Source organism: Ziziphus jujuba, chromosome 1, assembly GCF_031755915.1.
Source record: "Ziziphus jujuba cultivar Dongzao chromosome 1, ASM3175591v1".
NCBI lineage: Eukaryota > Viridiplantae > Streptophyta > Magnoliopsida > Rosales > Rhamnaceae > Ziziphus > Ziziphus jujuba.
The window spans coordinates 15,088,295-15,113,345 of record NC_083379.1 but is presented as its reverse complement, the minus strand read 5'-3'; the positions used below and the strand labels follow the sequence as shown (position 1 = coordinate 15,113,345).

The 25,051-nt window shown below is 30.2% G+C and overlaps 3 protein-coding genes across 4 annotated transcripts; 1 reads left to right on the top strand and 2 right to left on the bottom strand.

Annotated features, from left to right (window-relative positions):
• Positions 1-878: 878 nt before the first annotated feature.
• Positions 879-5,933, top strand: LOC107419675 (mannosyltransferase APTG1). The gene is made up of 9 exons (XM_016028452.4): positions 879-1,270; positions 1,384-1,501; positions 2,554-2,658; positions 2,819-3,105; positions 4,187-4,468; positions 4,576-4,777; positions 5,105-5,256; positions 5,350-5,512; positions 5,628-5,933. Exons 1-9 carry the CDS (start codon positions 1,047-1,049, stop codon positions 5,709-5,711), a joined length of 1,617 nt encoding a protein of 538 aa, XP_015883938.3. The 5' UTR covers positions 879-1,046; the 3' UTR covers positions 5,712-5,933.
• Positions 5,934-6,088: 155 nt separating this feature from the next.
• Positions 6,089-9,369, bottom strand: LOC107420198 (VAN3-binding protein). The gene is made up of 8 exons (XM_060813407.1): positions 9,095-9,369; positions 8,912-8,983; positions 8,750-8,818; positions 8,196-8,553; positions 7,681-7,851; positions 7,431-7,480; positions 7,260-7,308; positions 6,089-7,143 (listed from the first exon to the last, which is right to left on the bottom strand). The coding sequence occupies exons 1-8, from the start codon at positions 9,284-9,286 to the stop codon at positions 6,920-6,922; spliced, it is 1,185 nt and encodes a 394-aa protein (XP_060669390.1). The 5' UTR covers positions 9,287-9,369; the 3' UTR covers positions 6,089-6,919.
• A 4,952-nt stretch (positions 9,370-14,321) lies between these two features.
• Positions 14,322-15,506, bottom strand: LOC107419951 (transcription factor IBH1-like 1). 2 transcript variants are annotated; one of them, XM_016028804.4, is made up of 2 exons: positions 15,343-15,506; positions 14,322-15,150 (listed from the first exon to the last, which is right to left on the bottom strand). In XM_016028804.4, the coding sequence occupies exon 2, from the start codon at positions 15,147-15,149 to the stop codon at positions 14,535-14,537; it is 615 nt and encodes a 204-aa protein (XP_015884290.1). In that variant the 5' UTR covers position 15,150; positions 15,343-15,506; the 3' UTR covers positions 14,322-14,534. The 2 variants fall into 2 exon arrangements, with proteins under 2 accessions (XP_015884290.1, XP_015884284.1); XM_016028798.4 differs by having other exon boundaries at positions 14,322-15,161; positions 15,343-15,505.
• Positions 15,507-25,051: the final 9,545 nt, after the last annotated feature.

Genomic DNA, 25,051 nt, shown 5'->3' with positions numbered 1-25,051 from the left:
ATCATGAAAACGTAAGCTTAATGTCACGGCTTAACTCTCTTAATCTTCCCATATGGCATTTAGCACCTTTTTCATTAAGTCAGCCTTGCTTACAAACTTTGCACAGCCTGACATTAAGCTTAGAATTTAAATCTTTACCCAATCAAATCAAATTGCCTATATTTACCCCAAAAAAAAAAAAAAAATCAAATTGCCTATGCTAATTTTTTGTTGGAATTTGGTTATATGATTTATTCTTTTCTATTATAATTTTAGACAGCAAATGTTTTTCTCAACTTAAATCATTTATATTGTGAAATGGATCAAATCCAACATGGCCAGGAGCGATAAAATAATTTAACTGGGTAAAAAAAAAAAAAAAATTATCATGTATTTACTATTTAACTCACCAAAAAAATTTAAAGTTATTACCGAAATAAACAAATAAATAAATAAAGTCTGAGAAGGATCAAAGACCTTTTGCTTTTTGTTTTTTGATATTTAAGTTATAACATGTACTTAAGAGACAATGCAACATACAAAAAAAATAAAAATAATAATAATAAAAAAGGAAAAATAAAATCAAAATATTTTTTTCAAACCTTCCTTTTGTTTTATTTAGATTTTTTTTTCTTTTTTCTGAATTTTGATTGATTCAAATCATTTGACATTTATATAGGAATAGGAAAAATATATATTTCAGAAAATTTATAAGATGAAAACAAAGTGTTGTAATTATTAGACTACATTTCAACTCTACAATAGTATTTTTATTTTTTTCATTTAAAAAACAATTTTACTAATGCGAAAAAGGTAAATAAAAAAAATAAAAAAAAAAAACTATTTTCATGTATGCATTGTGACGGCAAGTCCTTTACCAAGAAAAACAAAAATATGATGGAAAGTTCCGATTAAAAAAAAGAAAAAAAGGTTGGGAGGAATATTTTGTAATTTTCTCGAAGTGTGATTGGACGAGAGGAAAATTGAAAAAATTGAAACCATTTGAAAATGACTCTCGGCGAAAGACATGGAATAGGCATTCGCCAAACTGAGAGCTAGCAGGCACAATGAGGCAGAGACACAGAGCCGAGGTTTCTCCACCATCATCATCATCATCATTGAGCTCAAACCGACCCGACAGGGCTCCTAATTCCGATCCGCAAGTGTCACCAAGAGCCATCTTCGTACTCTGTTTGGCGTTCCGAATCGCAAATGCTCTGGTGGTGCAGACCTATTTCAACCCAGACGAGCACTGGCAAGCCCTCGAAGTCGCTCACCGCATCGTTTTTGGGTACTTTCTAATTTCACTATCTTCGTTTTACTTTTTTTTTTTTTTTTTTTTTTAAAAATTGTATTATTTGTTGTTTTGAATGTTATTGTTGTTGTGGTTTTTTGGTTTATTAGGTATGGTCATTTGACTTGGGAATGGAAAAAAGGGATTCGGAGCTACTTGCATCCATTGCTCTTTGCTTTGCTTTACAAAGTTCTAGCTTTGCTTGGTCTTGATACACCATGGTTCATGGTAATTGCTATTTCTCTCATATAGTTTTGCTAGTGCTGGTTTGATAATGTTTTTACATTTTTGATTTTCTGTTTTTAAGTGTTTTTGTTGAAAGTTTTTAGCTTTAGCCCCAAAGAATAGTATAGGCTAAACTGATAAAAAAAAAATAATAGTAAAAAAGGGGGGGGGGGGGGGGGGGGGGGGAAATGTGGCTACAAGCTTAATAAAAAATAAAATTACACAACCATTTCAAAGTGTTTGTTAAATGAGACTCATTTTGATAAGTGTTTTTATTTTATTTTTATATTTTTGCCACTACAAATGGCTATCATAAATGTCATTTAACAACGTTCAATTTTTATTTTTATTTTTTTTTAATTTTTGGGACAAAACGAAAATATAAATTCTTGTTTAGGTTAAGCTTTGGGTTTCTTGTTATGTATTTTACCTACAATTACTGACTATTTGCATATCATGTTACGCCATGATCAATGCTGTTGCACTGTAGTTATTTATATCGTTATATATATATATATATATAGCATTTGGAAACCATCCATTCAAAGCAACTAAGGAGTTATCATATTGGCCCAAATTATTACTATTATTATTTAAAATTAACTGTGCTGTATTTGTTACATTTGAAATTCTCACCGAGTTTGGTTCTATTGTTCGCATAAATAATATATACATGTGTGTGTGTGTGTGTGTGTGTGTGTGTACATATATATGCTAAATTTTGATTAGATTGATGGCATAAAACCTACTTCATTGAAAAGTTGTTCATTCAGTAAGTTGATAGATTATATAAATGTAAATTTTTAGAAAATAATTTATCGTTCTAGAAAATTTTCCTTCAATTATAATTATTAATAGGCAGAAAGAATGATCTTGGTTTTTTTTTTGTTGGTTCTAATATTCGTAATGACCTTTAATGAATTGTTATCTGGTAAATCTAGAAAAAAAAAAGAAAAAAAAAAAGTGTGATTAAGCATGTTTATGTTATTTTAGGATCTATTGCTGATTTCTCATATTTTTAAGTAAAATTATTTCCTCCATCTCTGGTATTGTAGATAAAGGCCCCACGGCTGTTGCAGTCCATATTTTCTGCAGTTGGCGACTTGTATTTGTACAAACTATCTGATCTCCTTTTTGACAATTATGTTGCGAAATGGTCTGTATCCTTCTGCATGAGGTGTTCTCTACAACTTTAAAAAATTGTAACTTAGTCCAAATACATGTTCAAATGGTATTCTTGTGTTAAGTTACTCTTACTGAATATTGTTATTGTGGACTACATGACATTTTTGTAGAGAAGAGTACTTAACTGCTTTACAGCTCTTTTCTCAGTTGACAAATTGGTTCATGTTTTTCTGTTTCACTCGTACATTTTCAAATACTTTGGAGACTGTTCTTACCCTTGTGAGCCTTTACTACTGGCCCTGCATGAGACCAGCTTCTGGCAAACCTCGCTTCTTGTCAAGGAGGTTGGGTGTGACTATAGCAGCATTTGCTTGTGCTATTCGACCAACAAGTGCCATAGTATGGCTTTACGTTGGCTTTGTTGAGCTCTTTGAGGCGCGTGATAGACTAAGATTCGTTTTTCTTGAGGTTGCCCCTATCGGGTTAGTATTGATCCATCTTCCTAGGATATATTTACTTTCACTTATTGTATCAAATGCTTGAAATTATAAAAAAATTCTCCTATTCGTACATGCTTCTAGGGAATCCCTTTGTTTACTTCTTATAATGGATGTCTTTTATTTCTTTGTGATTAGAATAGAAAATGGCCTAGCATAGTGGTATCTTTGGTTAACATGGCCTAACATATAACTTTTGAATGGTTTTGCCCCAGCATACAGAATTACTAACAAATTAAGTTAATTGTGGTGAAGGGGTAATTTATTGTTTGGAAATAAATTGATGCAAATGAAAAGGTACTTTGTTTTCTAGCTTGTTAGTGCTGAAAGGTAAGGTGATACTAATTGAGTTAATGGTGTGTGGTATGAAAATGATGCAATTCTCCTCCCTAAGTAATATATATATATATATATCAACTATTGCTACAATTGATGAAACTGTTATGTACAGTACAATTTGAAGCCAATATAAGGTGGGATGGTAAAGTATACTTTCTATATGTGTGATAGTGGTTACATTGTACCAAGCCTCCAACTATTAGTTGTCAATTGCATTGGCCTTTAGGATGCTAGTTCTTTTGACTACTTTCAGATTCGCATGATCAAGCATTGAAGAATTTTTTAACAATACAAAATATGTTGGAATCACTATCTCATTGCACATATTTTTATCTTGTTTCAGAGATAATGTGACTTATAATTCTTCCAGTAAATTATATTCAATAGAGAGCATGGTAAATGCATCATCTTCACAATGATATTGCAATTTGTGAATATGTTGTATGTGTGTTAACTGCTAACAGTAATTAATGGATGCAAAATTAAGTACTCATCAGGAAGCAAACTTTTTGGGCTAAACCTACTTGATCTACATTGAGAATACAGGGAAAACCACTTCATGAAAACGCTACAGGCTCTAATAAATTATTTTTGAAGTCACTGAAAATTTTTGTCTCAGTTATTACAGGATATTTAAATTTAGAAGCCTACAATCTGACTTGAAAATCTCAATGTCTATTTTTGTCTTTATGGAGTATTCCATTTACTTATTGGCTTTTTGTGACAGGGTCCTGGTGCTTGGGCTTACTTGTATTTTGGATCGTTTGATGTACGGATCGTGGATCTTAGTACCTCTTAATTTTCTGAAGTTCAATTTTCTTTCCTCTGGTGGAGATTATTATGGAACTCACAAGTGGCACTGGTACTTCACTCAGGCATTTCCAGTCATGCTTCTCACTTTCTTGCCATTTTCCATAGCTGGCATCATGCAGTCCAGACAATGGAAGATTTCGGGTCTTATTGCATGGGTTTTAGGACTTTACAGTGTACTGGGTCACAAAGAATTTAGGTACCTGATATTTTTTTCTTTTATATATTTAAAGTAATTAAAGTGTTTCTTTGACCTTTGGTTTTACTTAATAATATACAGACCTCTAATTTGACTTTGCGTTGCAGGTTTGTTCTTCCTGTGCTTCCAATAACTTTGATGTTCTCTGGATATTCATTAGCTACAATGAGCATGTCTTATTCTCCAAATGGTAGAATGAAAGGGTCTTCAAACATCCATAAGAAGTGCCCGCCAAAAATGCAATTGGCTTTACTTTTCTTGCTAGCTACCAATATCCCAATGGCTATGTATATGAGTTTGGTTCATCAGGTACATCGTTTTGCTCTTTCTATATATTAAGTCCAACTAACTTTTGATTCATTTAAGATGCCAACTTAATGGTATTATGCACTAGAGTGCTGTTTGCTTCTCATTTTCCAGGAGATAGGATTTAGTTTTCTATTATTTTTCTTTAATTTATTTCTGATTTATGTGCGTGTACAGTCAAGTAATTAATCAAATTAATTTGTTCCCAACCCCCCCCCCCCCCCCCCCGGGGGAAAAAAAAAAAGAAAAAAAAAAAGCACTGTTATTATAAGACTTCCTTTTCCCCCATCTGTTTGTTTTTCAGTTGATAATTATGAGCATGCTTGACAGAGAGGAACTGAGGACGTAATGAACCATCTATCCAAAGAAGTGCTCAATGGGAAAGTGAGAAGTATCATTTTCTTAATGCCTTGCCATGCAACACCTTACTATTCCACTCTCCACCGTAACATCCCGATGCATTTTCTAGACTGCACGCCATGGTTTGAAATATGGCTATTTGGATGGACTTAATTTTTATCTGCTACATGCAATTTGTTGTAAATACTTATTTTGGTTCTGCATTTTGTTGACAGCGAGGATAAAGGAATCCCAGATGAGTCGGATCGTTTCATGATGGACCCTGTTGGATTTGTATCTGAATATGCAAAGACCTGGTCTTTACCTAGTCATATTGTATTATTCGAGTCTGAAGAGAAACTGTTAAGGGATTTTTTAATATCACATTCTTTTAGAGAGGTACATGCTAATATGTGCTTTATTAAAAAGCTTTCAATGTTCTTCTGTAAAATATCTATGCACGTTGCTTTTTAGTGGAGCCAATTTTATTTATTTATCTGAGTTTATATGACAGGTCAAAAGATTTTTCCATGCTCACTTTAAGGTGGACCACGGTCTTCAAGCATCAGTTGTCGTATACGCTTCGACAAGCCAGTGATCATCTTCTGATACAGCTGGGTTTTTGTAATTGTAACCTTTGTACTTTTGAGTTTTCTTTTTACTTTATGAATATGTATTCATTTTTTGTTCAAAAATTAAAATTTTGGTTTTTTATGCGATAAGTTATTTTGAGATATCAACAAATTTTATACCTTGCTATATAACACATAAGAGGAACATTTTTTGAGGCCTATAGTAATTGCACTAAATGATTCTGAGATGATTATTTTATTTTATTTTATTTTATTGGTAGTATTAATTTTCCTTTGATTATAATGTGTGTAAACTTGTGAGCTTGGCTATTAATGTCAATGCATGAAAACTCACCCCTTATTTTTATTTGGTAATGTCTGCTCTTCTGCTTGGGCGGTCTGGTTCTTTTGTTATTAGTATCATGGGCACAATAAACTATAAGTTTGTGGATAACAACGCCTAAACAGTGACCTCTCTTGTCGTATACATACATGAAGAGTATATATAAGCTTTATATGCACTCTTTCTGCAGCAGAAATGCTCTATAAATGACTATACTGAACCCACTTGTATCTTGAATTGCAGTGTTCTGGAAAGATCTTGCTAAGAATCTTGTTTAACAGTGAGTACTCGATGATGAAAAGACCTGTAATAGACTGCTTCTAATTTACTTTCTGCTTTTTGAAATAGGTTTCTTGAGAAGTTCGTTTCACTAGCTTTGGTTTTAAGTTGTCTAAGACTTTTAGAAAAATATCCAAGCACTGTTGAAAGCTACTTTTGAGCCTGAAAAGCTAAAAAAGCACTTTAGAACCCATGCCAAACCAAAAAGCTAGGATTGTTAACTAAGCGGTTTAGTTACTGGGGCTCTATATGTTTAGCTAAAGTGAAAGTTGTTTTATACCTTTTTATTTTATATGACTCTTATATCAGGTTTGGTGGATTGTTGGAAAGGAGAATGATTAGTGCTGGATCTAAAAGAGGTGAAATCTTTAGGTAGTCTTATTCATGAAGGGCTCTTGATTTTGCTGAAAAATAGAACTTGTTTTTCATGCTTTTTATGCTATATTCAAGTATGTATCAATGTGGGCGTGCACAGAAATATTTCATTATGTGATAAGCATGAATTGTCATTAAATAATTATATTACACAACAAAGTAAAATATGGAAGGAAAAAAAAAAAAATTGTACAAAACATGAAAAAGTAAAAAGTGAAAAAAAAATAAAAATTCAAATCAGTTTTTACAAAAGTGGAGTTGATATTTAGTAATAGAAGAAGAGAGCATAAGCAAGTGATTAATAGTTGTAGCCCATGCTTTGTAACGCTGATAATCATCACCCATGTCTAGCTTGAATATCCCTCTACTTGTCGTTAACACTATCATATAACATGTTTCACTGTCCTCCTCATCACCTTCTGAATCCTTGTACAGCTCTGCATGCAGCTCCAATATCACACCTAATACCCAAATACCAAATATATATTAGCTTTTTAATCCTTAATTATTTTCCTTCCCGACAAACACTCATTTGACAAATAGTCTATCCTGATTAGCCAAATAGAAAATGACGTACTTTCTTTCTTGGTTTTCAACAGATTGAGCTTCCTTATCTGAAGAAGTGGCTGTAAAGTTGAGATAAGAATTAGAAAGGTCAGCTAGGGTTATTACTAAACTCACCAAAGCATTTTGATAGCTGATGACAAAATAAGTGTGAATTGAAAGGATTAGAGTATATAAATCAGACCTTGGCTTCACTGCTAAGGACTATTGACACCGATCTCACCAGGTAGTCCCCTGTAGTACATTTCAATTTATGTAAATTATAAAGAATAGAAAAAGCTATAGAAAAAGATACGTGCGCGCGCGCGCGCGCACACACGCACACACACACTAGCAGTCCAATCTTTTGAAAGTATGTGGTATCCTTCGACCTGATAAAAAATTAACCGTACATGTGCATATGTATATATAATATGTCAGCATTTTCTGCTTACCATCTGGTGTTTCAATGCCAAGCTCAGCACCTTTGGCAAGTGTTGATCTATACTTCTCCAAGTCCAAGTCCATCTCATAGCTACTGTCTTCAATGGGCAGCACTGGTGCAATCCCCTTTAATCTATTCTTGCCTCCTGTTCTTGCTTTCAGTGTTGCTGCTCCTTTCAATGCTGCAACCATGATATTCCTTTTTAGCTTATGATTATATACATTTACTCCAGCTAATGCACAGGATTTGCGAGAAAATTCTAGCCTATATGATGCTTGAAGTTACAATTTTGGCCTATCCCACTACCAGAAAAGCTGTTCCCATCCTAAGCTGTCAACTTTGACGGTCACATCCTTGCATATGGGGACACGATATGTGTCAAATGACATGCATAAAAACTATCCAGCTCATCGTGATTTTCACAGTTGGGATTGAATAGTAGCAAAGTTCTATATAAACAGACTAGAAGAAAACATGGATTATATATATAGCCAGTTACAGAGAAAAAGGGTAAATATGTTTTACATGTTTTGGCTGCAGCTGTGAGAGTTAGGACATCGCTAGCAGTTGTGCCACTCATGGCCGAACCCATCACGGTGCTGAGCTGCTCCCTTTTAGCCCCCATTGCTTCAGCAACCTTTGCACACTGGGCTGCAACCAGAGCAGCTGCTGAAGCCACTGCAGCACCCTTGGCAGTGCTTGACTCCTCTTTCTTTGCATTGTCAACTGCAATGGCTGCCAGTGCTGCTGCAACACCTGCCACTGAGATTGCTGCGTGAACTTCAGCTCTTTGCAACCTATCTCCCTCTTTTCGCCGCTGCTTTATCTCTTTCAGCCACTTTCTGATCGATATGCTCTTAAACGGCACGAGCTTCCATGACATCTACATGAAAAGCAGTACAAATTTGAGCAAGTTTTCTAATATAATATATAGTATTGAAGTTAAAAAGGTAAATATAAGTAATTGTCTTGGAAAGTGTAATTAATGAATTCACAGAGTGATAGATAACATATAGCAAGAGCATGTTACATGTACATTTTAAACCAGGAAGATATAATTTATTTTGGAAACTACATACCCATTTCTTCCGGAAATAGCCGCTGTAATTCAACTCGGGGTGCATGGCTTGTTGCATCCATATCCATGACTATATATGGTTAAAAGGAAAGATAAATAGTTAAGGTAAGAAATATGGAAGAACATCAAATTGGCTATTGGTTTTTTCTCTGCAAATTTTTACCTTGACATCATTGGATTTCCATTGTGGTAGCTTAACATCTGGATCTTCCACCTTTACGCTCTTATCCAACTTCTGAAATCAAGTTACGCAAAATCATATCAACTCTCTTTGCTTTCTAATAAAATCATAAAAGATATACAAAGAATAAAGTACATATACGTTAGCATTTGATTCGGCTCTTACCAAGTAAGGAGTGGTAGCAATCTTGGTGTTGCTCTCGAAATTGTTAAGCTGATTATCAAGTACGACCATTGATTGGTCTTGAAGCTCTGGTTGAAGAGCTTGCACTGCAAAGTTACACCAAGCACGAGAAAGAAAATCCATTGTTTCAGGATGTGCCTCCGATGGGGCGGTTGGATTGAAACTCGAATCCATGCAACTACACAGCAAGATATAGAGAGCTAAAACTCAAGGACTATTATCAATGGACAAATTCAGAATGGCTAAGTTAGCGAGCTAAGTCAGTGTCAAATATGTGTAACTCTTAGAAGCATGCAATGTATACTTATAGACATGCAGCAAAATCACAAAACACTTCCAAGCATATTTATATGGGCCATGCCCCAAAATTTAAAAAATTAGCTTTATATGGACCTCTTTATGCATGCTTAGATCATCAACATCAAGTTATTTTGGAAGAGGGAAAATGAGTATCCCCTAAATCTCAACCGTTGGATTGAATTCTGTCCATCTGAAAAAGCTCCATCAAGTACATCATCATTCGTGCAAATGGAATCTGGACCCTTAAAAAGGGAGAGTACACACACGCTCACATTTGGTTTTCCTTCTCCATGCATACCCAAATTTATTTATTTATTTTTTTTAACAAATAATTTGGACAGGGAAGATATCACCGTTGGAAAGGGTGTTTTAGATATATTATAAGTCGGAGTTAGCCCAACAATAGGGTCTACTTGATATTAATATTTTCAAGTTTTCAATAGAAAATTAGATTTTGATTGGAGACCTCCATAAAGATCCAATGAGAGAGAACACATGCTAACCACTAAAGAAGCATATAGGATGATGGGGAAAAAAATTCATAAAGAGAAGGAATAGGGCCTTTCCCTTTTGTACCTTTAAATTAAAACCATAAATTCAGCCTAAGCATGGAAAAAACTAAGATAATAAAAAAAAGACTTTTAGATAGGATTTATAATTTGCTCGAGCTGTCTAGGGCCACCATGTTAATATATATACCTCTAACCACAACAGGCTAAAAAAAGGGGTAGAGAGGCATTATAACTAGGCAAGCACTTGGGCCAACATTGACATAAAGGAAAGGAGACATACATGATTGATGTGAAAACATTGATAAAAAAAAGAGAGTAGACATGTATCATTAGAGCTAAGCATTCTTTCATTAGAATAATCCTATTTGCGATTAGCAACTTTCTTTAATATTCTTAGCAAAAGATTAGCTTTTCTCTAAGTTATATTTTATGAAAAGGGTTTCTATGAAAGTTAGCTGCGGAACTTTTGGGGAGTATTCTAGCTTTGTAATGGGATCAAGCTTACTGGGTTTCATGTTGATGCATTCATTAGACTTTTGAAGATTTGGTTAAAGATTTGTGTCCTCATTATGCTCATGTGTCAAGCAAATACTTAATTATATCATATGCTTTGTTGATAATTAATAATAAGTATTGTTAGGGTCGATGTACTATAATTTCCAAGTTGATTTAGATCTTAAATAGAAATTAAATGGAAAGAAAGAAAATTTGTGGTCTTATTTATTAGTACACTAGACATTATTTGATTGGGCATGTGTATACCAAATCAAATTCTGCCTTGATACACAAGGTGTATTGAATAATTTCTATTTAAATATTGAGAGGAATTGAATTTCTTAGGGCAGAAATACACTATCACAACATAAAAAATCCCATCACTTGAACATAAAATTAATAGATGTACTAATCCTTATCGAAGAAAGGGAATGATTAACAGAAAATGTTAAGAAATGAAGAATATTTTTTCACATTACATATCCACATTCCATTCACCGCATTGTAATCTTTGATATTTTTTTGCTTAGCTTCGAATGCAAGTTATAATTAATTCATTAACTAATTAATAGCACTATATAAAATTAATTTTGGGCTATTTAATTGCTTAAAATTAATTGAAGTGGTGGTAGTTCAACTTATAATAGAAAATTAACCAATCATTGTAGGGCTATTTAACAATTAAGACTTCTTTTCATCATGAAACGCTCAATATATATGTATATATATATATATATATATTTTTTTTTTCCTCCTTTACCATCATCAAATATGCAATATAGAGCCATAGTCAATCAATCTTCTCTCTAAGAGTACCTTGATTGCAACCAACTAAAATGAGACCATGACTTGCAAATGCAATCCCTTCTAACTCTATGTATGTGTGTGTGTGTGTGTGTATTTTTTTTTTTTTTTTTGGTCTATATAATTTGTAACTCATAGGAAATTGTTCTAGTTTTAATACCAAATTTTATTGATGCAAAAATAAATATTGTTGAAAAGATATGGCTTTAATAACCAAACATAGAATTCATCAATAATTCTGTCTTCAGTTTGTTTTAGCGACAGCTTAATATTATATTGATCTATAATTGAATCACAAATTTCATATCACACCATATTTTCTTTACTCTGCACAAACATAATGTCCATTGATTCTTTGTGGTATATTCTTCAAAATTTTTCTAGTATAATAATACATTTCTTTTTATGGTAAAAAACAATCCAATGGTCTAAACAACTACAAAACTATATCAAGATTCCCTAACATCCATTCTTTATAAACGAGTCTTTTTTATTTATTTATTTATTTTTGAGATCAAGATTTGAATTTTGATTTTAAAAAATGTATTCTTAATGGTTGTACTCAACCAAACCTGTAAGTACTTAATAAGCAACCTAAACGAAATGTTTTGCGTTATTTCTCAAAAGACTTTTGGAGCCATCAACAAGCCCAAAACAAAAAGTTGATTGATATCTATCTGTTAAACCTGCTAGCAAGTCCATTCTTTGTGACTTTCTAAAATGATGAGAAAACAGTTGGGCCCACCCCTAGGCCTTGACTCCAGTCCTTAGCCCGATTTGTTAATCAGGCCCATATTGCCTAACAGCATAGGATTTTGATTGTGGCTCTCAGATAACCAAATTTACTTACATGGGCCTATTTAACTGTCTTGTCTGTCCCTTAAATTTGTGTGTATATTTGTTCTTTTAGAAAAGGATCGCCCCTACTATATTGGTTCTAAAAATGATACATTTCCTTGCAAATCCGTTTAGGAAAATATTATTTTGTCACAATGTGGAATCTATATGATATATAGCAATATAATTTTTTTTTTTTAACCAAAAACATATAACAATATAATTGGTTATTCAAATGGATTTAATTTTCCATATTAAGCTTTTTAGCATAATCAGTTAAAGTAGGGAATTAATATTTGTTACTCAACTGCAGAAGTGTTAGGTATTAAAATGCAATATTTTATTTACTAAAAAGTCTAATTAGTATTTGTCACCTTAATAATAAATCCCATTAATGCTCATTATCAATGTGACAAATAGTAAACTTCGTTCTTTTACCATCGTGTTACCATCGACCTAATACACATGCAAATACTTCATTCTAGATCATTTTGCTGGTCACTCTTGATTTCTTTTCCACTCTGTGTATATAAAGCAGTTTTTTTTATTAGTCTTATATAATTAATCCCTGAAATTGGCTAAAACTAGATCTATAATCTAGATCGATCCCACCTTGCTAATTTACTTATTCAATACCAACTAAAAAATTCTATTTCATTACCATTAATACGAATTGAGTTTCAAGTTTCAGAAAGGGGATTATAATTAGTACACTATTCACCTCCTAGTGTTTCTTGAGATGTTGGAACCACTCAAAATATATTTTAAGGATGCATTTGGCAAATGATCTCATCTCTTCATCAAACTTTGTGATATCGATGTAATATGGAAGCTTTTAGATTGGCTAGTTAATACATAAATATATGTAATTTAAAAACAAAAAACAAAAAATCCGTTTGTGTACTTGTGGATGAAGTAAATTTATTATGATCTCATCCTTTTTTTTTTTTTTTTAATTTTCTTTTTATTTTTTTGGGAAGAGTATTATGATCTCATCCTTGCCTACATTCCTTTTCAAAGATCATTGGGAATATTTTAAACAAATATTTTGATATGATCAATAGTTTTTAATCTTTTAATTTTTAATTTTGGATGAGGAATGTGATCAATAGTCGTTGTCTATATATCTGCTGATTTGGCTAACAGTCACGCTTTGCCGTGTAGAAAATTTAAAGAAAGATGGAATTATTTGATGCATTTATTCATATGTTCTCTTGTAATATTGTATATGCCATCAACCTTATACTCAATACCATTTGCATTACCTTAAATCGAGAATAAGTCATATATTAACTCATCTTCAAGCTTAACTTCCAAAGAGCTCTATGTTTTAGATGTCTATTACATTAGAAGCATCAATAGTACTAATTACCATGACCTTCAATTTTCAACCGATAATTAGACTTTGATATCATACGCTAAATTATTATTTATTTCAAAATCAGTTAAGTTATTAAAAAATGGATCCAACAATGTATTAAGCTACCATAATAGAAAAGTAACAAAAAGTAGCATAATGTAACTAATAATAATAATAATAATAATAATATATAAATGGATATCTTGCCAATATTTTTCAATTTATATTAGAAAATATAAAATAATATAACATAATAAATGTTAAAGGTTGTTATTTGTCTAAATCAAATCAATATCTTCTAAAATAAGATGTGAATAGTTTTCATGAGATTAGTTTTCTTTTATATGTATATATATATTGCTAAATTATATTTTTATATATATATATATACATTTTTTTTTTTTTGCTGGAATATATATATATATATATATATATATATATTCCTGTCATAATCATGTAGGATATGGGCAGAAGGGTGCGCACGGGTGTGCAGGTTGGGTCTGGCTTTTAATTGTGATCTTGTATGTATGTATGTCAACACCAACTCTCTCTTACACATATGCCCCAATTATACAAAACCCCTTCTCAGTTGTTTAGCCAAAAGAAGCACAAAGATCAATATCACACATTCTATAAGCAATACCCTCTATTGGTATTACATTCAATTGGATTGGAGTTTTCAATTCCTTTTTACCTTTTTGTATTTTACAAGAGGCAACCCCATTGTTTTCAAAATTGTTCAAAAATCAAGCATACCATATTGAAATCAAACTGAAAAAAAAAAAAAAATCAATTTATATGTATACATATATATCCAAATGCAGTGGATTTAAGCAAAAATCAAGCTACTAACCACCATAAGGAATTAGATATATAAATAATAAGAAATAAAAATAAGAGATAAACAAAAGCTTTTATATATTATATTTGATCACTTACTGATATTATTATGTCGTTCATCTGTACATTGCATTTAACTATACCAGCTTCATTTTTCTCTCTTTTTTGTCTTCATATATTCTAGTCTTCCAAAGAGGAATAATTTAAAAACAAAAAAACCAAAATAAATAAATAAATAAATAAAAATACTCGTAACTAAAACCACCATTTGATCTTACTTGCCATTTACGAGACCAGCGGCACAGGTATAAGACAACCGCATTACATCAACCTGAGCTCTCAAAGCTACTAAGTAATCTAGCGTTTCTTCGATCAAAGATACCTCATCCATAATGAATTCGCCTCCAGGTACAAGACTCTTAAGCTTCTTAGTTCTCTTCTCCACCAATCTCTTCGCTATCGAATCCGCCATGACCACTGTCCGAGCTCCATTATTTCTTCTCATCAATGCTCTTCGGACATTACGGCGGCTCCGTTTCACTATCTTCTTGCTCCGAACCAACCAGCTGCAGCTGCTATAACACCTCGTCGCCGCAGCCACCGATTGTTTCCAACTAGTTTTCTGCAACATTTTCTCACGCTCATCAGGACCCAGTATCTGCTCCGCGAGGCTTTTGTTAGTATTATTTGGTTCCGTGGCTTTAGCAATGATGGCTCGGCTCCAACAAGTCTTGCTTTTTCTTGCAGAAGCCATGGCCAGGTCCGCTGAAAATTTTATAGCATCTTTTTTCTCCATTAGATCCATCTTCTTCTTTGATGAGCCGCATATTTGGAGACCCTTTATCCAATTCTTTAGAAATTCTTGCTTGAGTGAGCTAAAACTCTGCATTCTAAAAACAAACTGAAAAAAATAAAAAAAAATATATGAACTTGGGTGAGGAATTAGGGTTTCAATGATTCATATTGAAACACCTATTTTCTTCAAAACATAAAGAATTACTATTTAGGGCTTTTGGATATACATATATATGCACAAAATGAAGTCATACATATTATCTATATATATATATATATATTTATACCTTGTTTCGAATTCTTCTATTGGATAAATAGAGACATAATCATGGGAAAGAGAGACAAGTTTTGCAGAGTGATTCGGTTCCACAGATCCAAGAAATGTGTATGAGAATCCAGAAAAAGAGGGAGAGAGAGAGAGAGAGAGAGAGAGAGAGGAATGAGAAGGAGAAGAATATTTGTGTAGAGAAACTGAATATATGTGCTTAAAGGGAGAGGGAGGGTGGTGGGCCTTTGAAAGAAAGACACAGCACATGCAGGCACATGGTGACCATGGCCCACCACTACTCAAAACCCTAGAGGTTTTAATATATATTAAATTAAATATCGTACATGTATATGTTTTAATTCATATTGTATTGAAAAATTGCAGGTCCCCTTAATGTAATGCAAACCTAACATTTGTAACTAGTTATGAATACAAACAAAAATTCACTAGATGGTTGCTCCATGAATGTGCCTGTGGACCCTCTCTTTGGAAGTAGATGATGATGATGATGAGATGCTAGCATAGAGAAATACAAGATTTTATAGCCAAGAAGTGTCAAACTTAATTAACCAATATTTAACATATTTATAATAATACTCCAATATTCTTTTGTTACCCCAATATAATATACTAAGTGAATTTTTGACGAACTTTATAGAAGTTTCGGATTTAATAATTATGATTAAGAGAAAATTAGAATCTACAAGGCAAAGTTTTTGACCTTGGTTCCTCCCATGTATGAAATGATGATTTATGGCATTAGTGAAATGTTTAAGAACTAGTTTACTTATTTTCCCAAAAAAAGAAAAAAAAAAGAAGAAAAAAAAGGGAACTAGTTTACTTGAAGTGTATGGTACACGCTATACTATTTATTTGCACTGCCAACGAACATGTTAACATTGAAAAAAATAATAAATAAATAAATCTTCAATTAGGTTGTCACATCGAATGTAGAAGACAAGTACTTTTCATGATTTTAACAGGAATTAGAACTTTCAAAAAAAAAAAAGGAAAAAGATTATACGGCAGTTGATTTTTTTTTTGAAAATTTTCCTCAGTTGATTGCGTCACTTCAAAATGTTCAGAAATTATTTGATAAAGGTTGGAATGATAAATTAACTTAAAAAATCTTAAATGAACGAGATATTTTAAATTCTTTTTTGAAAGTAAGACCAAGTGTAAGATATTATGTTTTATAGTTTTAAAATCAAAATGTAGCAAAACCCCATATGGATTTTGTTCAATAATATGGGCTATTGCTACTTCCACAGCTATAGCTCGAGTCCGGATTGAAAAAAGAGTCAAAAAAGCAAAAAAAGAAAAAAATGAAAGCAGAGCGATTAACGCGGCCAAATATAGGCCATTGAGATATAGTACTCATTTCAGTGAAAGAAAGTTTAGGGAATTGGACTAATTGATTTCATAGAGAGAGAGAGAGAGAGAGAGAGATAGAGAGTGTATATGAGAAAGTTTGATTCCGTTTGGCGATAAGAGAGGAAAAGAAGGGAATTGGCAGGATCCGGAAAACATGCTGATGCTGAGAAGGAAAATGGGTCCCATCAGCAGAGAAAATTTAGGGCATGGGTTTTGGCTTTGCCTAAGCAGAGAAAAATATAATTCTCCACATGGGACTCCACATGGAGGTTTTCAAAAAGTATGGCCTTGCGAAATGAAGCCCTTCTCCAACAAGTACAAATCTCCATCAATAATTACCTCCATCTCATGCCTTCATAAACTGAGAGATTCACTAAATAATAGTATATAACATATATAATTTTTTTTTTTTTTTTAAATCAATACTACATTTACTTTTTTTTTTTCTTTTAAATCTTTCTCTATCTATCTAAATTTCAGTTATATTTTATTTAAGAAAGAAAGAAACAAAAAACAAAAAAAAAGAGTTTTTTTTATTTGGAAGTTGAATTGCCACCATAAATGCATTTCATGAAAATGTCTTCCTGACGATTGTTCCAGTAAGAGAGGAAAAAGAAAGAAACATATTATGTAATGATTTATATGATTTCGCGTACATTGATAATTGGAATAATATTTGATTGGACATATTTATCTTTTTCACTTTCGCATAAACCTGATAGGTACATGATATGATGCTATAGAGGATTTTTTTCTCTTTGTTTTTAAAAAATTTTCAGAGTAAGGAATTTAAATTCTAGATCGTTATTCCAAAAACAATAGCTTTACTGTTAAGCTTTACATGAACAAGTTGGCTCAATCATGAAAGATAAGATATGTATATGGTATCATTTAAATTTATATGGTATAAATATATATAGTAAATTTTAAAATTATTTATTAATAATAATACGTATAAAAGTTATATATGGCTATTAATTAATTAAATATTTTAATAGTTTATTTTATTTTATTTTTTGAAAGATTTGATTTTTAAAAAAAATTTATAATTCAGAAAATTTAAAAATATCTGACAATTCTTCAACAAGTAGAAAATTATTTTTATGATGTTTATTTTTTTCTTGCCACATTAGTTAGATATTATGTTTCGACAAATCCAAAAATATTTTTTTTAAATGGTTATTTATTTTTTTAATGTAGCAAAGAGAGTTTTGGAGATGCTATTAGAACTTGAAAACAAATTATACAGGAAAACAATTTTTATATAAATGCTTGGGTATGATAAGAAATTAACAGGATAAGTTAATAAGAAAAGTATTTGGCAGGTTTGATCCTTGTTATTATACTTATTTATCAAGAAACAATTTTCCATGATACATATTCAAAAAATTTGCAAATATATATTAGATAATATATTTCCTGACAATTTTTAAAACTTAAGGATATATATATATATATATATATATAGACCATATAAAAATTATACGAAATAAAATTCCACTCACTCAACACAACATAGTAATACATTAATAATAATACTCATCTAGATTGATATTTTATCATCTATTTGAATTTAATTATAGTTTCAAATAGTTCGTTGTGACATGGATGATTCATATGTATCTGATCACATATCATATTCTTAATTTATCCATATCTCATTTTATTATACTACACTGATATATAATTGATGAGTGATACTGATGGGAGACACAGACAGTCTGCTCATGCGCACTCATGGTATTGTTTTTTTATTTTTGTTGAATATTCGGCAACAGCAATATACAATATAACAACAATAATCTTTGATTTACTTAGTTTGCTCAAAAACATGGGATATCAACTTTTGTTTCTTTATTAAAAAAAATTAATAAAAGAAAAACTTTTTGACTTTTTAAATTTGTTTGTCTCTAATTTATATGTCTTTACTTTTGCAAACAATGTCTCATTTATATTTCCACAAGTTAAAATTTTGTCATGGCATTATATTATTATAATTATTGTTGTTATTTACAACAAATTTTCTCCATTTCTATGTTTTTAATTCACAATCTGTCCCTCACGTATAGATGTGAATGTGAATGTATAACAATGGAGGTAGACTCACTTTACCACTGCATAGTATTATAATTACAGTGATAACATTTGATTGATTCTTTATTCTGGTTAGGATTGCATCGATTATTCTATTTTAAAAGAGAAGAGTATGTGACTTGAATCCTATACTTCAAAGGTGTAGATGTGAGACGAATTAATTTAAATTGTCAATTACAAATAAAAAAATTTTATACACTTTTTTGAGTAATATTAGAAGTAACAAAAATTCTATAAAAATATTTATTAAGTGATAAGTTGTTATTATTTCATTAATTGGTTGAAGAAAATATATTCTATATATGATAAATAAACCTTTGAAGGAAGTATAACAAAAATATAAGTCAGTTCTAGAATAACATAAAAGCAATATCCACATATATATATACATATATATATATATATATATTCAATCAAATAGCGATACATCAACATTTTCTATAGATTTCAATAAATTTGTTGATATCCTAACATTATTCCACTTTATATAAAGGAATCTTCCATATAATTGAAAATAAGGTTACTAGTTTTTTTGTTTGGTAAAAGAAAATTAGGTTAGTAATAGTGACATTTTGTGTTGTCTTGCTAGGATTGATGTTAAAATTCAGGACTAGTGATGTCTAATATTGGGCGGCTAAAACAATTGGTTTATCAAACCTACCCCTTTTATTATTATGAAAGATGATAAAGGCTTTAAATTTTGGCCCTCCAAATCTTTCCATATTGCCAATTCAATACAATCAAAATCTAATTGTCAAAGTGACAACCACGTCATTTGGAAAATGTTTGAGAACCGAAAAGTTTACAATCTTTAGTATTTTCCTCATATCCAAACTATTATTCTTCATATTTATATATTTGTATGGACTTATTTCCAAATTCAAAAATACATGCACATAAAATTTGTCCAGGAATATATGGGTACTTAACGACTTATATATGTTCATTGCTGCCCAAAAAAAAGAAGAAGAAAAAACTACTTATGTTTATTAATATCGAGCATGACCTTAATTTATTTATTACTATTTTTTTTTAAACAAAGACAACTTTCATTGCTGATAGCATTACAAATATCAGCTTAGATAAATTGGAATAGACCATAAATGACTTCCCTCTTCTATCAAGTCTCATGAGAATCCAAACATGCAACATTTAAGCAAGCCTATGAGCCACTCAGATAGCCTCCCTAATAGCATAAGAACAATTCAAAAAAAAAAAAAATATATATATATATATATATATATATATATATAAATATATATACATATCGGGTACTGAAAAATTAAACAGTTCAAAAGGGATTTATATAACAGGGAAACAAAAAGCTTAGGTACGGAAAATAATGTAATTGTTTTTTTTTTTTTTCTTGGTGAATGAAAATAATTTAATTATTGTGATTAAAATATACCAACTACAAGTATAGCTATCAAGGAAAAAATTAAGCTCCATATATAGTACTAGGCATACACGAATTATAAATTTAGGCTCAATTTTAAAAATATCAAAACTTAATGGGAATTCAAAATTGTTTTAAAAAAATTAAAAATTTTTGTAATTTTCATAATCTGAAAATTGCAAGCTCTAGAAGAAACAAAATTTTCACAACCTAAAATAATAAGGTGAAAAATATTTTTTTCTAAAAAAGTGTCATTTTGAGATTATTTGATTTTATTAAAATGATACATACAAACTAATTAATAGTTACTGGCAAGTCATAAATTTTTTATTACTATTCAAACATTAAAAAAATAATCTTCGAAAACTAATTATTGGATAGAGCCTTACAACTTTTGGTTGCAAAAGAAAATTGGATTTTAAATCTATAAATTGGCCATCAATGTGAGAAATTACAACAAGAAAACCAATACAGGATCAATTTCAAGTGCTATAAAATAAATGAAATTAAACTCTGTGAAATATTATCATATGCTATATATATATATATATATATATATACACTAATGAGGATGATAATTTAAAGATATTGTGTGGTTGTATATCATGTAATACATCATATGATAAATTCTACTTAAGCAATATATCATGATATACATTTACACACGATATCTTTAAATTAATATTTTTTATTAGAACCTTTATATATATAAAATTTTTATTTATTTATTTTCTTAGATAATGAAAATGAAAAGATTTTAACGGTGATTTTTTTTAAAAATCATTTATCATTAGATTGTCATTGGAAGAACATGAATCCTCTATTGTTAGCAGTGAAATAAAATTGCATCACAGATTTCAGCAAAGAAATAATAATAATAATAATAAAAATATTTGCCTCGCAAAGAAATTAGCGGTGAATTATTTGAAAAAACAAAAATTGTTAAGGAAATGGTGACGGCATAATTAAACCGAAAGATAAATGACAGAGTGATATTGATGTTACAAGACAGAGAAAGAATGAAAAGGAAACGCGAAAGAGAAAGGGCAAAAAGGTCCAAGAAAGGGTTAGCCCCCGTGATTTACGGTGATCCTTAGAATTGACTGGCTGTGAGGAGATTATAGCTGTGACTGTAGCATTTCTTACATTTATTCCTAAACTGTTCAAATCCAATTGCCCAGGTTCACGTCCTCACACACCAAGCATTTCCTATTTCTTATAGTTTTCAACCGTTAATATCTCATTTTTACTCCCACGCGCCAATTTTTTTAAAAGAAAATAAATAAATTTCTTAATTTCTTTTTTTATATTAAATATAAAAATTCAAATTTGAATTATTATTTAAGAAAACAATAATTTTTACTATAAAATTATCTTAAATGTACCTTAATATATCTAATCTAATTATCTTGATGTATAAATGCAAGCTTTCTTTTATTTCATTTTTTAAAATAAAATACAATTATAATAAAAAATACAAAAAATTATTGATATTTAACAGTGTGTTGATATATATATATATATATTAAAGACCAAAAGGAGTTTTTTATTTATTTATAATAATCTAGTTGAGAATAATTGTTGATGATGATTTTCAGATTTTAAATTGAAAGCTTGGTAAAAAAAATCTTTCTCGTTAATTATTAAAACGAAAAAATCAAGAGCTATATAAATAATATATGATCCAAGGAATTAATTAGAAGAAATATGAAAGATATTCAAATATTATAAACGAGGAAATGTCCAAACAATAAAAGCATTTATGGAATAAATTTCATCTTTAAAAATCAAATTATGTTTGTTAATTTGAAAAATATAAAACAAAGAAAGTATTTCTAATATTGGAGCAAGTTCTTTATTATTGTTGTTGTTATAGCTGTCGCAGTTGTCATATTTGTTAATTATTTCGTCTTCCTATTTTTGTTTTACCTTTTATCATAACACCTTAAATAGTTTTGTATATTATTGAATTATTAAAAATTATTATATGATATATCTATATTTATTTAAGAAAAAAAAGACAAAAAAGAAAAGTGGTTTAATTTTTTTTTTATCCAAATCTATATGGTATTGATTTTGAAAAATATTCATGTGTATATAACATTTTCTTTATTTAATAGATAATATTTTAAATAATTTTTTTTAATGGATTCCATTTAAAATGTTTTAAAATATTAATATATAATTTTTTATTTTAAAATTATACCTAATTAAAAAAATCAAAAACCCAATCTGAATTATTTTTTTAACAAAAATTAATAAAAATAAATAAAATATTAAATTAACCTATTTAATATAACTTTAAAAAATAAACAAAATCTTTTACAACTTTTATTTTTTTTATTACCATATTAAATTAACAAAATTATTCATAGAACCATTAAAAATAATTATTTTTAAAATTTATTTATTTATTTAATATGGTAATTTTTTTTTCGATAAATAGAATCAATATACAGAATTATTAAATACTTTTAGCGTTTAACTTAGCCGCGGACGAATTGAAATGGAGCGTGAAGTGACGCTCCAAGGGGGTTGGGGGCGAGCGAAATGAAGAATTGGTAATAATATAGACGGATGAGAAGGAGTGAGAGAGTGATATGAAGTGGGGGCGAGTCGTGCACGAACGCACACAGGGTAAGAGGTTACAGGGGCATGTGCACACATGGATGGGACCCACATTTGTCCTAACAAAGGTTTACAGCCCTACAAGCTTCAATGATGGGGCGAAACCCAAGCAAACACCACCATCCACTTTTTTTATAGGTCCTAGGTCACCAAATTAAAACACCCCCCCTTAGACCTACTTAGCTATATAGCCCCCCTTTTCAATCCTCAAACAAAGCAAAATATATAATACCAAACATGGTAGTTTACCACCCCCACCCCACTCAAAAACCAAAAAAAAAAAAAAAAAAAAAAAAAAAAAATCGACTTAACCATCACATGAATTTGAAAGTTATAGTTTTGAGTTTTGGTACGTTTTCTTATTGTTTCGACATGTTTTATGCTCTAATCTAAGAAAGGATTATTGGTTTTATACCTTTGATACCACTAGATGACATCTTCTTTAAACCTAAGCAAATATATCCACCATCCCAATTTCTTTTTTCTTTGTTTCATTTTATTTTTCTTTGTTTTTACCAAAAAATAAAAATAAATTTTTCTTTTTCAAAAAGAAATTCATGTTCTTCTGCTTCATGCTCTTGCACTTAATTTAAAGTTGTAGGTATCTCCACGCTGATTCAAATTGTTACATTTTGTTTCCTTGCTGTCCGGGTCAAAAAGATGATAATCCTGTCTAATTAAATCAGTCACTTGAGTCAAGCAACGGTGGTTTACTTTCCCTTATGTTTTCTTTTGTTTTTCATAATTTTCTTCCGTATCCCATGTTCTTTTAATTACGGAATTTTCTACAACACAACCATCTACAAAGAAATAGTAAAAATCCTTTAAAATGGGGTAATACGATTTATAAATTGTATGATATAGCTTATAAAATGGATAACATTATCTATAAAATAGTCATATTTTAATATGATAACATTATTAATAAACTTGGTAACATATTTTATAAATTGGGTAGTGCATGTTCTCTATTAATTGGTATATAAGATTGTTAATAAATTGACTAATATTATTTCATAAATTAAGTAACATTTGCAATACCTTTTCAATTAAAAGAGAAGTACTGCGTATTATTTATTTATGAGTTAACTATATTAAAAAGATATATGTTTGACCCTTTCTTTTTGTACTTTGTTTTTTTGAGCAAGCAGATACATAATTTGAATGGTTTTGAGTGGACTCAAAATGAGAGTAATATATATATATATATATAGTTTTTGATCAGGGATATAATACATTTCAAATTAATTTTAAAGGTAGAGAGACGTGATTAGCATTTGAAACAATTGAAACAAGAAATGGAGTACGAAGATTTTATATGTAAGTAATAACATTTGAGAGGAACTTTCTTTGAATTATGAGTGAGTGAATGTGTAGGGTCGCAACTACTCATTAATGCTTGAAGTAGTTGGATTAAACATGGTTTAAGCAATTAGAATAGGAATGAGGCGTGAAGCCGTGCAAGTGCTGCCCATTTTCATTAAATACGCGAAAATAATTATTAGCCTATATATATGAACCATATAGTCAAAGTGGTAGTTTATATTATTCCACTAACTTTACAGCAAAAAGTCCATTAAGAGGTCGTCTTGATTAGCCATTTCGTGCCCTCCAGATGACATAAATGACGCCCTCAAATCAAGGGCTTGGTCGCTTCTTGTTCAAGCAAAGTGCTTAACTATATTTTGAAAAATATATGTTTCTTAACTACGTATATAATTTCTCTTAGATGATCATGGGTATAATGTAGGAAGGCGTTACTGCAATGGAAGCCACTCCTAATTCCACATGTTCTTTTCATTTTAGTTCTACTCCATTATATATGGGCTAATATATATGTATGTAATTTCTCTCTTCTTCTTCTTCTTCTTCTTTTTTTTTTTTTTTTTTTTTTTTTGTTATGGATATTGCCATAATGAATGTGGGGATTTAAATTTTGAACCTATATGAAAATAAATAGTGACTTTGTTACAGAGTTATTCCGATGAAAACATGTATGTAATTGTTATAGGGTCATTGAATTTTAGAACCTTATGGTTTTTAGGTTTGACTTTATATTAATTTTTTTTTTTCAAAAAAATTAAATTTAGATAGCGTACTTAATAATTAATATGTATAAACCATCTATACCAACTTTGTGTATATGCATGTGTGTTAAAGTGGAGAGTTCACTTTATTTTATTTTATTTTTTGAATTTTTTTTTTTTTTTTTTTTTTTTTTTGGGATTCAAGCCTA